Source organism: Mesoplodon mirus (genome assembly GCF_964341445.2).
Source record: "Mesoplodon mirus genome assembly, chromosome: 4".
NCBI lineage: Eukaryota > Metazoa > Chordata > Mammalia > Artiodactyla > Ziphiidae > Mesoplodon > Mesoplodon mirus.
In genome coordinates, this window is record NC_138979.1 from 112089659 (window position 1) to 112104840 (window position 15182).

Sequence of the window (15182 nt, forward strand, 5' to 3'; positions counted from 1 at the left end):
ATGTATAATTGAAGCTTACAGGCAACAGCCCTTTAGTGACTAACTTGTAATAGAATACGAAGGTTCTTCTCTATTACATTAGTGGTTAACTGCGGGGTGAGACTTCCAGTGAGTTAATTTTTCCTTTTTTTTTTCCTATTTAGTCTTCTGATCTTCAAGAATGAATAGGTGTAATTATTAAAGTTCCTTCATACCTCTGGGTTCAGGAGGAGCTATGAAGGAAGTGGGGGTCGGCCCTCAGGTGAGAGGTGTGGCCTGCAACAAGCCACTGGGAGTGGAGAGAACAGTGCAGCCTGTCATGGACAGAAGGGGCTCCCAGGACGTCAGAAGAATTTTTATAGAAATGGCTGCTTTAGCTCACACTTACTGAGCACATGAGCATTTAATTCTCCTGTCAGCCCTGTGAGGTAGGTACAACTGTCATCCTTAGTTTACAGATAAGGAAAGAGCCCTAGAGAAGTTAAACCACTTGTCTGATGTGACACAGCTGCGGTAGTGGTGGAAATGACATTCTCATTCAGGCAAGCTCAGTCTCTTCATGTTTGTGTGTCAGTGTCACTTAGTAGACAGTTTTGGGGACTCACCCATATTTCATGATTTAATATTTTGTTCCTTTTTATTGCTAAGCAGTAGTTCATTTTATGGATCCAGTCTATTTTAACCAAGGGGGGAAAGGGCAGTTTGTTATGTGGATACATAGGAGCCATTTTTAACTTTGTATTACCAGGACTTCCCTGGTGGTGCAGTGGTTAAGAATCCGCCTGCCAATGCAGGAGACCCAGGTTTGATCCCTGGTCCGGGAAGATCCCACATGCCGTGGAGCAGCTAAGCCCGTGTGACACAACTACTACTGAGCCTGCGCTCTAGAGCCCACTAGCCACAACTACTGAAGTCTGCACACCCTAGAGCCCATGCTCCACAACAAGAGAAGCCACAGCAATGAGAAGCCTGCACTTGCCACAACTAAAGAAAGCCTGTACGCCGCAACGAAGACCCAATGCAGCCAAAAATAATAAATAAAATTATATTTTTAAAAAAGCTTTGTATTATAGAAACCACGTGAAAATAATACAGAGAAGGGTTAAAACATCCATCATCCAATCAGTGTGGCGAAACAGGTGTTTTTTCCCAATCCTTTCTGTCCCTCTCTTACATTCATACATAGTTAACACTGTTCATTGCTTCTAATTATCTACTCTGTGTTAGGCACAGTGCTTGGTCCTGAAGATTTAGAAAAAAAGAAAAGAAAAAAAGCCACAGTCCATGCTCTCAAGCATCAATAACTCACTTCCCAGAAGGAAGATAATAACTCTGTAAGCAGGTGATTGCACTATTGTGCTGAGTGCAGTGACAGATTCAAGGTGAAGTCTGGAACGAAGACAAAAACTGCCTAAATGAGTCTCCCAGGGCTTCATGAGAAACAGACCCAGGAGCCAAGTCCTGATGGTTGATCAGGAGTTGGCCTGGTTGATAAGTGGGACTAGAGAACTGCTGAAGGGTTGTAAACTGCAATCTTGAACAAAGTAACGCAGAGCACAGTTCTCACTAAGTACTTCCCATATAGCACTTCCTTTAGACCTCACAGCAGCCTTATGAGGTACTACTAGTGTCATCCCTGTTTCACAGATGAGGGACCTCAGACGGAGACGTAAAGGAACTTCCAAATCACACAGCTAGTGAGTAATGGAATGATTGGAACCCAGGGCAGTCTGGCTTCAGATTCTATACTGTTAACCACTGTACTCAGAAAACCATTCTGTAGAGGAGGATCAGAATTCCAGGCAGCCATCAGGAAACTACTGGAAGAGCCCAAGCCACAAATAATTAGGGCCTAAATTAAGTTGAGAGCTAAAAAGGAAGATAATGGGACAGATAGGAGATGGGAGAACTGATAGGACTTTGTGTCCAAGTCTAAGTGGGGAGGTCAGGGTGAGAAGTTAGGGGTGATGCCCAGGTTTCTTGCTTGAGTGACCAGGTAGCCAATGATACTATTAGTCAAGAGAGGAAATACAGGGTTGGGAGAGGAGATGTGTCAGGATAATAGTATTTTTTTTTTTTTTTTTTGCGGTATGCGGGCCTCTCACTGTTGTGGCCTCTCCCGTTGCGGAGCACAGGCTCCAGATGCACAGGCCCAGCGGCCATGGCTCACGGGCCCAGCCGCTCCGCGGCATATGGGATCCTCCCAGACCGGGGCACGAACCCGTATCCCCTGCATTGGCAGGCGGACTCTCAACCACTGCGCCACCAGGGAGGCCCGGGATAATAGTATTTTTTTAACACTGTATTCTATTATATATATTTCTCTATTCATTGTCTTAATAGTTAACATTTTTGTCAATAGTCACTTCTCACACAGTACATCAATTTTTCTTTCTTTTCCCTCTCTTCTCCAGCCTTTCCCATTTTTTATTCCTCCACATCCTATTTCTTTTTTTTTACCTTATCTTTTTTGTGAAATTAACACTGTCAATGGCACTCAGAATTAAGATGAATAACTTAATTCATGCTCAAATTCATAATCCCACCCCTAGAGAAACACTAAACAAGCTGATGGGAGTAGTAACAAGAATTTTATCCTTTTCTCTGCACCCCATAAAGGAGCCAACAGGAGAACCCCTTGGACAACATGGGCCCCCATCCTCTATGTGGCCAGGAACTGTAATGGTTTGGTACATTATCTCTTCCTAATTCTACGTGCAGTGACATAAAGTTGGTTGCTTGAAACGGGTTACAGTGGGAATTTTTACACCACGGAAATTGGCAAAATTCTGCAAATCAGGACTTTGTTTTCACCCCCATCAGTGGGGGTGGGAACAGGTTGTTAAATATTTATCAACACACCACAGATTCAGGCTGTCACCAAGATGAAGATCCACATATTAATCTCACACCAGACAGCACAAATCAGGGCTTCTCAACTCTGACACATTTAGGACTTGGTAATTTTTTTGTGGTGGTGGTGGCTTGTCCTGAGCATTGTAGAATTTAACAGCATCCCCAGCCTCCAGCCACTAGGTGCTACCGACTGGTGACCCTCCCTCCCCCCAGTTATGACAACCAAAAATGTCTCCAGACATTTATCCCAAGGGGCAAAATCACCCTGCATGAGAACCACTAGCAAAAATGGATTTAACTGTATAACTATCCCTCAAGAAGCCTCCAAAAGTATGACACTGAAAAGATCAGTGGGGGTGGGGAGCAGGAATTCCCTGGCAGTCCAGTGATTAGGGGTCCACACTTTCACTGCTGAGGGCGTGGGTTCAATCCCTGGTCGAGGAAATAAGATCAGTGGGTTTCAGATTAAGCCAACTTTGTTCGAGCACAGAGAGACTTGTTTGTGGGTAGTAAAAGGTAACATTTATTTAACATTTCCTTTGTGCCTGGCACAATTCCAAGCACTTTACACACACTAACTCATTTAATCTTCATTAATATTTCTATGACGTAAATACTATTATTCCTATTTTACAGATAAGAAAACTGAGTCACAAAGGAGTTCAATCATTTGCCCAAGCTAATGAGTGACAAAACTGAGATTCATGCCCGGTCAGTCTGGTTTCAGAATCTGTGCCCTTATGTCTATGCTGCGGATGCCATCAGAAGTCCAGGGACTACATTACTCTGCCCTCCCCATCTATGAGTTCAAGGTTTTTTCAATTCAACCAGGAGTGTTTAGGATATGGAGAATTTGAAGGTCTCCTGCTAACACTTCCTAACTGGAGGACATCACTGACAGAAATGCTTTTAACCAGGATGTTGAGAATGCTTTCCTCATTTGATTCTGATCCACATGGGAAAAGTGTCATAAAGGATGAAAATGGCACACAAGTACCTACTGCATTGCAAAAAAAAAAAAACAACAACAAAAAAACCCAGAGAGCTTTTAGTTTTATAAATAACAAAGGGAAGGAGGATTTTCTGCAACTGCTTTGACATGATAGTCCTGATTTTAAATATATGCCATTGCATGAATAAAAAATTCAGTTTTCCCTTAGGTAGTATTCATGAGATATCTAAAACAAAGTCCTGAATTACATAGGTAACTCCTAAGAAAATAAACTGCACTTGTTGCATATTTTAAAATATATATGACCTAATTTTTTAAATGAAGCCAATTCCTTAAGGTAATAGTTCTCAAAATGTGGACCAGCAGCATAGCATCACCTGGGAATGTATTAGAAATGCAAATTCTCAGGCCTAACCCCAGAATCAGAAACTCTGGGGATGAGGCCCAGCAATCAGGAGTTGCACAAACCCATCAGGTGATCGTGATGCATGCCCAAGTTTGAGAACCACCATCTCAAGGTAGTATTGGGCATTTAAGCACCACAAGAATACCTCCTAATTCCTAGTCCAAGATTTTATAAACTCTCACTCTTTGATGAAAGTACATGTTATTTTTCTTCTTTTTTTTCAATTTGTTTTATTGAAGTACAATTGATTTACCATGTTGTGCCCATCTCTGCTGTACAGAAAAAGGACTCAGTTATGCACATATAGACATTATTTTTTATATTCTTTTCCATCATGGTTTATCCCAGGATACTGAATATAGTTCCCTGTGCTATATAGTAGGACCTTGTTGTTTATCCACTCTAAATGTAATGGTTTGCATCTACCAACCCCAAACTCCCAGTCCATCCCTCTCCCTCCCCGTCTCCCTTGGCAACCACAAGTCTGTTCTCTGTGTCTACGAGTCTGTTTCTGTTTTGTAGAGTCTGTTTCTGTTTTGTAGATAGGTTCGCTTGTGCCATATTTTAGATGCCACATATAAGTGATATCATATGGTATTTGTCAGAAAGTAGCTGTTATGATAGGATTTTTTTTTTAAAAGGCACTGTGCCCTTGCACATATAATTCTTATGGGGAAAAAAAAAGCGTCTTCCTGATTCTTCTCTTTATAGGCAGGCAGATTTTCTAGTTTAGTTGATTTCTGATGCTTAATCTATGAACAATGCAAATTGGAAAACACTGATAAGGTCTCTTATGTCTGTTTATTTACTTTGTGTTTTGAACAGCAGCATCCACCATTGAGGGGTGCTCTCTGGCTGAAGGGGGAGGGAGTCTGACAGGAGTCATTCTTTCAGGCCAGGTTCCCCAGCCTGTAACCCGGGGAAGATGAGGGCAAGTGAACCGCCTGTCAGCTCACAATGGTGCTTTGGCTTCCAGAGCTGGTGTCAGGGGTAGAGAACTCCCAAAAATGAACGGAACAAACTCCGAACATACAGAATTCATGACTTGATCCCTTCTCCTCTCTCCCTCCAACCTCACTCCCACTCCTGCTTTCTGTTTCACAGAGAAATGGGAGCAATCAGAAACGACTCTCCACCACTGCCTTTACTACAACTCCCAGCCTACCAGTGCCTGCACACATATACCTTTCCTTCTCTCCTGTTCCTGAGAAGGCCCCTGCTCCAGTGCGAGGTCAGTGCCTTTAGTACGGCACTGGGTCCTATCCTTGCTCACCTATTGGAGGACATCTCTCTAGCAACTACCCCTCCTCTCTCCTACACATCAGTTCTTCTAATGACTGGATCGCTCCCATCAGGCTGCAAACATGCTATAATTTACACCTTTCTTAAAAACAAAAACAAAAACACTCGGTCCCACATTCTAATCCAGCTTCTGCCCCATTTCTCTACTCCTTTCTACAGCAAAGCCCCGCAGAAGAGTCATCTACGGCACTGTCTCATTCCTCCTCCCATTCAGCCTTGAATTCACCCCACAGGGCTCTCATGCCCACCACTTTACCAACGTGACTTACGTTCTCCATGTAACTACATCCATTAGTCAGGTCTCGGTCTTAATTTTTCTTGTTTTAATCAGCTTCATTTGATACAGTTGATCGATCACTTCCCCCTCCTTGAAACATTCCCTTGTTGCTTCCAGAATGACACACCATCCTTGGGAATTCAAAGATGAATATATGATCCATGCCACCAAGTCTGTTAGGAAGACTTGGACAACACCGTCAAGAGCTTCTGGACTTCCAGAGTCTCACATAAATCCATTTGTGGCGGTACCGCCCAGACTTTTTCATGTCCAGGCACACATAAAAGATGATAACATCTGCCCCGTACTTCGGGATAAGGAGACGACCGACCCCAACAGAAGACAACCCACCTAGGCAACTCCAAGGCCTGAGGGTCACAACACGTGCTTTGAATGGCTCCAATTTATGCCTTCATGTAAAGCAACCCACCTCTGTTTTCTTGGGCTACAATGAAAATAGTCATTTGATGGCCTTGGTCATAGACTTCTCTGTCGCATAAATGTAGTGCAAAGGCTCAATAATTCTTACATACTCTTGTTCTTAGAATTGAAGAAGTTTAACTCCTTCAGTTCAAGGCCTGTTGTATATCCTTCTTACATGCCCCGCAGCACCTAGCACAGTGGTGAACACAGAACGTATTTTTAAAAATATGTCAGATTAAAATTCTGTGCCAGATACTATTGCTTCAGCAACATCGCCTTTTTTTTTTCTTTTATGTGAAAGCAGGTTTATTTAGAGAGACACATATCCCATAGGCAGAATGCAGTCCATCTCAGGAGGCGAGAGTGGCCGAGAAGTCCTTTCTTAATCACCATACGTTTTTGGACAGCATTCCGTTCTATCAATCAAAGGTTAGATAGACCTTACTTGAAAGTAGAAACCAAAAAAGACAAGTCCAGAACTTCCCTTACTCACACATTGTATCATTGGAAGTTCTTCCTGATGTCTAACCCGATGGTACCTTGTGTCTAAGCTTACTTTCTGAAAGATTTAGCCTTGAAAAGGAAGGAGAGGAGGAGTGGCACATGAACAGTCTGCATAACAACACAAGCTGGTGATGATGGTGTCCTGATATCACTGGATTGTAGATGCTGTTAAAGTTTTCCACTGTGGTTGCTATGGATACAGTGAAGAGTGGTTTAAAGCTTCTCAGAGAACAGGTGTTTCAGAAAAGCAAAGCCCCTGAAGTCATCAAGGCCACTCCACAAGGAAAGGAATTCATTTGGTACACAGTGTTACCTTTCTCAGTTTTTATGTTGTTTTGCTCCATTTCTAATTTATTGACAACAAGGAAGCAAGAAGCAATCTACCAAGGTTGGGAACAAGGACACTTTTATTACTCTGAGATTCTTGTTTTCTGTTCAGTAGTGGAAAATAAACCACGGATGATTATCTGTTCTCTGCCAATGCAGGCACCCTAGAAATAAACATATTCTCGACACTATGGTGAAAAATGGAAACTTTTAAAGTTTGAGTAACCAAATAAGAACTCAGAAGAATTCTCACTCCTCCCCATAACCACTTCTATTTCATTTGCATCCATAACACACACAAAAACATTGAGCTTCCCCTCCACAAATACAATCTTTCAGTCAAAAACATTTTAATGATTCAAAAAGTTTATTATGGAAGACTAAGATGCCTGAAACTCAGTTTTCACCCTCAACTATCATCCAGCTATCAGAACAAAAAGAAATCAATCCTCAGTCATGGAACCTACCTCATGTCCCAGATGCCTTTGTCTGTGGAAAGTCTGTCCATCCCAGCAGTTTAGGAATCAGGAAAATCACTCTCAAAAATGAGGCAGGGGAAAAAAAGGAAAGAATAGAGGGAAGCAAAGCTGGAAAGGAAATATGTATTAATGTCAAATAAGAACTCTGTCCTTGTGATTAAGTAATTTTTTTTTTTTTTTTTTGGCCACGCGGCATGTGGGATGTTAGTTTCCCCGATCAGGGATCGAACCCACACCCCCTGCATTGGAAGTGCAGAGTCTTAACCACTGGACCACCAGGGAAGTCCCTCAACTGTCCTTGGAAGGCAGAAGGGGATCCGAATTGTTACTGAACATTTCAGTTGGAAAATTCCATTTTCAACAGCACATTGTAAGCTATGGTTCCCCTTTTCTAAGAAGTTCAGAAATTACCCCCAGCCTTGCTACTTAAAGTATGGCTCATGGATCAGCAGCATTGAGAGGTTTTGAGAAATGCGGAATCGCAAGCCCTGCCCTCCTGCAATTTAACAAGATCCTCCAGGTAATTCATGAGCATTTTGGGAAGCACTGATCCTGGTCATCCTTCAGTTCTAACGTGCTCTGAGGTGATGCCAACGCTGCCCCTCTATCAACCGCACCCTGAGTAGCAAGGATCTAGAGAAGGCACTGGCTTTCCACCCTGGCTGCAAGTGAGAATCACCTGAGGAATTTCAAAACAACATGAGCCTGAGTCTCTCCTACATAGATTAGGAATTAACAGGTCTGGGGTGGGGCCCAGACATTAGTATTTTTCAAAAGCTCCCAGATGATTCTAACAAGTGGCCAGTGGTGAGATCCACTTACCTAGACTAACTCTTCATTTTATAATAATTAAAACTCCAAACTGCCATTAGAATAGGACTTGGTGGTTTCCCTACATTGTCTCATTTGGGAGTCCTCAAAACAACTCTGTAAGGTAGATACAGCAGATACTGTTATACCTGTTTAACAGATACGAAAATTAGCTGAGAGCTGCTTTCACTACACTAACTTAGGGCGCAGCTAAATAACTGCTATTTCTCTGGTTGAGAATAGCAGAAAGTTGACGTCTAAAGTTAATACAACATCCAGTGTTTTCCACTGTGAGTCTATAGGAAAAGCCTGAACTCATTTTAAAGGATAAATCACCAATGCCAATCTCTTAATTTTATATGTGAGGAAACTGAGGCCCAGAGATTTGTCTCAAACCACAAATTTTAGCTGAAATGAGAACTCAGATCTCCACACTCCTAGTTCAGTATGTTTCCCACTAAATTGCATTTCCCAAGCGTGATCCATCTTGTGGGATTCCACAAGATACTAACAGGTGTTCCAGATTATGGAGAATAATCTGCTTTACCCAAAGCCTACTGATTCAAACGTTAGTCACATCTACAAAATGCCTTCACAGCAACACCTAGACTCAGGTGTTAGACCAACAGCTAGGTACTGTAGTCTGGCCAAGGTGACACTTAAAATTAACCATCACACTATGTAATAAACAAAAATAAAAAAGCATAGGTATCCTAGATTGCATAGTCCAATTTCCTTATTTTGCAAATGAGAAAACAGATCAGAAAGGATAAGCCCCCAGTGACACACATGTGTTCACAGGAGAACATGCACACCCACATTCACAGAACCTTTCATAAGTTGCTCACTACCTTCTAATACAATTAAGTAGAAAAATTAAATCCCTCCAAAACACCATTTATTTTTATTTTGAAGACGATTAGAAAAATTCAGTGGTCCATTTTATTACTCCTCTCCAGGCTAATGCTCCCACACGCTGGATGTGGGGACTACTTTCAGAGCAGATGAGGAGTCTGGAAATAGCTGACACTTTTCTCCCCAAAAGCGGACTTACTCTCAAGTTCATTCCTGTCCCTCCTACCCACCCCCTCAACCTCTCCAAGTCTCACCTGTCACTTCTCAGGCTTTCTCCAACTTGATGCCTCCTTTTGCCTCTGGGCTTGCAAACAAGCTCTTCCACCTGGGGCACTATTTCCTCAACCCCCTACCCCTCCACACACACACCCCTTTTGCCTGGCTAAAGCCCAGTCATGCTTAAGTCTCAGCTGAAACATCTTTTCCTCAGGTAATGCCCCTGCCCCTACCAGACTGGGTTAGATGTCCTTCCCATGCACCCCTATGGCACACAGTACCAACCCCTGATATTTACTGTCTATTTATCTATATCTTCACTAATGGTATCCCCAGCATGGTATCCTCAGTGTTAGAGTGTATCACATAAAAGACATTCAATAAATATTTATTGGGGGAAGGAAGAAAAAGAGGAATGAAGGAAAAAGGGAGGAATGAAGGAAAAAGGAAGGAATTTCTGTAGGGCCTATCTTGCACTGCATAACTGAGATCTGACTATTAGAAACAGTCTGTGATGAAATTTGCCCAGGGAACTGTAGGGGGTGGAGCAAATTTGGTCATTTCAGGTGCTAGGGAGTCTCTGTCGAGTGACCTGGCATCCTGGGCACTGTTTTGCCGTCACTTGGACATTGATATCACCAGGGAGTTACCGGTGTAAGGTAACAGGAAGCTGAACCAGGGTGGTAGCAGCAGGAATGGAAAGGGACCCATAAAGGGATGTTTCATGGCTAATTTGGACTGCATGCGTTGGGATGTGAAGGAGGAGGGTGCAAGATCAGGAGGCTGGGAGAATCTGATTTCCAGTACAAGACAATATCATCAATTCAATTCCATACTGAATTGGAGGTATTAGGAAAGCATCTAAAAATACAGCTGAAAATAGAAAACAAAGCCAAGAAGATCTATAGTCCTTCACAAATTATTTATATCAATTACTGTTATCAAAGAAGTGTCAAAACTGGCCAGTAGGCAGAACCGGTATTGCCTATATGATGTGCTTTGAGGGTCATCAAAAAGACTCTTCTCCTTCACGATCTATCATCATGTCAAGGTACCTGAAATGTAATTAAAATGGTACTTTTCGTATATCATCACACATAATTTGTATGCACATATTATATCTCTGGAAGGAAAGATAAGTCATGGTAACAGTGGTTACCTCTGGAAAAGGGGGATTAGGAGATTGGAGGTCAGAGATGGGAGGGGAAACCTATCTTTTACCATTTACACTTTTGTACCCACTGAAGCTTTTTATCATGTACATAGATCTTTAATGTAGAAAAGAAAATTTTTTATTTTATTTTTAAAAGTTAGAATTTGTCAATGGGCAGTTGGTTAAATAAATTATAGTACATCCATTAAGTGGGATAATGTACAGTCATTAAAATGAAAAAAAGATAGATTTGATCCAAAAGATGTACTGATCCAAAGGTGTCCATGATGATAAGTAAAAAACAAAATTTAGAGTGTAAACATTAAAAATCCACCCATTAGAAAAAAATGTGTTTAAATATTTGTTAGCATGTATATGCATAGGGAAAAGCTGTCAAAATACACCTGTTAGCATTGATTACCCTGGCAAGATGGAATTAGAAGAAACTTTCGCTTTCTAAGTTATATATTTTGACATTGCTTGAACTTTTACAAGGAGCATATTACTTTATAATCAGAAAAAAAGATAATTTAAAACATTTGGGACAATGCAAATAGCCCCAAAATGGAGGGAGGGTCATCACATTCAGCAGCTGGGGCAACTTTTAAACCCTCTAGATGAAAACTAGGTACTCATGGGGAGTGTGTGCATTAAGTCAGGGAGAAGTGCTGTAATACAGCCTTGGCTCACAACAGTGCCTCAATAATGTTTAATAACTGAATTTATAATTAAACTCAATAAAGTTGGACTATAAAGTAGATACAACTTGTCTTTTTCCCAAGTGAATGACAAAATAGGTACTTATCACCAGGAGCTTTAAAAACAGAGGGTCTGACCTCAAGGCCATAGTCTAAATAACTTAACATCGCCTGTTTTCCCCTCTTCCCTGCTTTCCAACAATCTATCTGATTCTTTTCGTTTGCCCTTGTCATCTTCCCAGCCCTTTTTAAAAAATTGCCCATTAGAACCACAAGAGGGCAGCAGCCTCATGTACAAGAAAGGCTCTCAGGCATTGGTAATCATAAAAAGCAAAGGGAGGAGATGCCTTTATAAAAAGTGTTATCAAACCTTTAGAGTTGGAGTTTCCCTGGTGGCGCAGTGGTTGCGCGTCAGCTTGCCAATTAAGGGGACACAGGTTCGTGCCCCGGTCCGGGAAGATCCCACACGCCGCGAAGTGGCTGGGCCCGTGAGCCATGGCCGCTGAGCTTGCGCGTCCGGAGCCTGTGCCCCGCAACGGGAGAGGCCACAACAGTGAGAGGCCCGAGTACCAAAAAAAAAAAAAAAAAAAAAAGCTTTAGAGATTTTAGCATCTTGCTCTGAATAGGTGTGGGACCACATTTAATGTTCTGTTAGAAATTATAAACAATGAGTGGAAAAGAAATCCATGCTCGAGAGTGGAGCTAATGTATTTCCCTCTCTTCCAGAAACTGGCCAGAAGAATTGAGATAGAAAAGAGAACAGTCTAGAACCTAAGACTTACTCCTAATGTAAACTCTTGCACCAGGATGGAAGGGGAATCTTACCACAATGCTACTACAGTCAACGGCACCCCAGTGAATCACCAGCCTTTGGAACGCCACAGGTTGTGGGAAGTCGTCACCATCGCAGCTGTGACAGCCGTGGTGAGCCTGATCACCATCGTGGGCAACGTCTTAGTCATGATCTCTTTCAAAGTCAACAGCCAGCTGAAGACAGTTAACAACTATTACCTGCTCAGCTTAGCCTGTGCGGATCTCATCATTGGGATCTTCTCCATGAACCTCTACACTACCTACATCCTCATGGGACACTGGGCTCTCGGGAGTCTGGCTTGTGACCTTTGGCTTGCACTGGACTACGTGGCCAGCAATGCTTCTGTCATGAACCTTCTGGTGATCAGTTTTGACCGATACTTTTCTATCACAAGACCCCTGACGTATCGGGCCAAGCGTACCCCAAAGAGGGCTGGCATCATGATTGGCTTGGCCTGGCTGATCTCCTTCATCCTCTGGGCCCCAGCGATCCTCTGCTGGCAGTACTTGGTTGGGGAGCGGACGGTGCCACCAGATGAGTGCCAGATCCAGTTCCTCTCGGAGCCCACCATCACTTTTGGCACTGCCATCGCTGCATTCTACATCCCTGTTTCTGTGATGACAATCCTCTACTGCCGAATCTACCGGGAAACAGAGAAGCGAACCAAGGACCTGGCCGACCTCCAGGGCTCTGACTGCGTGGCTGAAACTGAGAAGAGAAAGCCAGCTCACGAGGCTCTGCTCATGTCCTGCTTTAGCTGCCCCCAGCTCACACTGGCCCAGAGGGAAAGGAACAAAGCCTCCTGGCCATCCTCCTGCAGGAGCACCTCCGTCACTGGGAAGCCATCCCGAGCCACTGGCCCGAGCACTGAGTGGGGCAAAACAGAGCAGCTAACCACCTGTAGCAGCTACCCCTCCTCAGAAGATGAGGACAAGCCCACCACTGACCCTGTCTTGCAAGTGGTCTACAAGAGTCAGGCCAAGGAAAGCCCAAGGGAAGAATTCAGTGCTGAAGAGGCCAAGGAAACTTTTGTGAACGCTCAAACTGAAAAAGATGACTATGACACCCCAAAATACTTCCTGTCTCCAGCTGTTGCTCATCGACCCAAGAGTCAGAAGTGCATGGCCTATAAGTTCCGACTGGTGGTGAAAGCTGATGGGACCCAGGACACCAACAACGGCTGTCGCAAGGTGAAAATCATGCCCTGCTCCTTCCCGGTGTCCAAGGACCCTTCGACGAAAGGCCTTGATCCCAACCTCAGCCATCAGATGACCAAACGAAAGAGGATGGTCCTCGTCAAAGAGAGGAAAGCAGCCCAGACCCTGAGTGCAATTCTCCTGGCTTTCATCATCACGTGGACCCCTTACAACATCATGGTCCTGGTTTCCACCTTCTGCGACAAGTGTGTCCCAGTCACCCTGTGGCACTTGGGCTACTGGCTGTGCTACGTCAATAGCACTGTCAACCCCATTTGCTATGCCCTCTGCAACAGAACCTTCAGGAAGACCTTTAAGATGCTGCTTCTCTGCCGATGGAAAAAGAAAAAAGTGGAAGAGAAATTGTACTGGCAGGGGAACAGCAAGCTCCCCTGAAAAGTAACGAGTCCCCTCAAAAGAATGACCATGGTCAAGGTCCTCTGAGGACGGGTGAGCTGATTCTGGTTTACTTTTCAAAAAGACCTTTTGAGTCCCTGAGGACATGGAAAGGCTCGAGGTCTGTCGCCAAAAGGAAAGAGTCACAGCTGCCACAGTTGCTGCCGTATTGAATGATTCTTATCCATGACTAGGGTTGTCTGATGCTGCTGGAGTGTTTGCCACCAAAGTAAAGAGACAGACTCATAACCCTTCACAGGAGGAGGAGCACTTGGTCACAGTGAACAATAGCTGAGGGAGCTCCTGTCCAACCTTCTGTGGGCAACAGCAGGACCGGTGGAAACCTGTCACAGAGTTTTGTGCAGTATGTATGTGTCTGTGAAGTTGTCTCATTTCAGTGAGAACCAGGAGAATGTAAGTCAGTGTCACCTGTTAACAAGAGTGATATTCAACTGGCTTCTAAGATTCTATTTCTTTATAAACTGATCAGTATTTATTATGCAGCTATTATGTGTTCTGTACTGTGGTATGTTTTCCTGTCCCTACATCTGAGCAAAGCTCTTGCTCTTCCTTTTCACAACTGATGCCAATTCCTGGTACCCACTAAGGCCAGGCTGGTCCCCACAGAACCACCCTTCCTCTCAGAGTCCTGGGTCTGAAAGGACACTGGAACCTGATCACACCCGGTCCTACAGAGAAGCCTCTATTCTGCTAATAAAGGTGATCAGGTCTCCACAGTCAGTTATATTGTTTTTACCAGTGGGGATTTTTTTTCCTTTTATGTAAATAAATATTAAGTGTTGTAGTTTGTGCCCTTTGAACCCAGTTATTTATGCTCTGTCCTTAGGATGACTAATTGTATGACAGCTCTTCACTGGGTAAAGACCTTCTCCAGTCTGTTTAATCATGGTTCTCTTAAATTATTTTCAGAGGTCTTACTTTCTAATCTCTTCACAAGGCAAACCTGAGGCAAAATGTGCAAAACAAATTTGGTTTCACTCCATGCTTTTGAACTTCTTCCAGGCCCTTTTGCAGGCCCTCATCCAGACCCTCAATTCACACCCAGGCACAAGCAGGTCACTGTGCTGTCTCAAGCCAGAAATGCTATTTAGAGGGACAGCAGGGGAAAGGTTCTTTTAAAAAAAAAAATAGGTCCTCCAAATCATGGCTCAGAAATGACTTACTGGACTTCCCTGGTGGCGCAGTGGTTAAGAATCCACCTACCAATGCAGGGGACACGGGCTCGAGTCCTGGTCTGGGAAGATCCCACATGCCGCAGAGCAACTAAGCCCGTGCGCCACAACCACTGAGCCTGCGCTCTAGAGTCCACGTGCCACAACTACTAAGCCCGCGCACCTAGAGCCCGTGCTCCGCAACAAGAGAAACCACCATAATGAGAAGCCTGCGCACCGCAACGAAGAGTAGCACCAGCTCACCGCAACTAGAGAAAGCCTGCGCACAGCAACGAAGACCCAACACAGCCATAAATAAATAAATAAATAAATAAATTTATTTATTTAAAAAAAGAAATGACTTACT

The 15182-nt window shown here is 43.5% G+C and overlaps 1 protein-coding gene across 1 annotated transcript; it reads left to right on the forward strand.

Moving 5' to 3' along the window:
* Positions 1 to 12044: 12044 nt before the first annotated feature.
* Positions 12045 to 13643, forward strand: CHRM5 (cholinergic receptor muscarinic 5; the record flags this gene model as incomplete). The annotated part of the gene is made up of 1 exon (XM_082618015.1): positions 12045 to 13643. One exon carries the CDS (start codon positions 12045 to 12047, stop codon positions 13641 to 13643), a length of 1599 nt encoding a protein of 532 aa, XP_082474141.1.
* Between the last annotated feature and the right edge of the window lie 1539 nt (positions 13644 to 15182).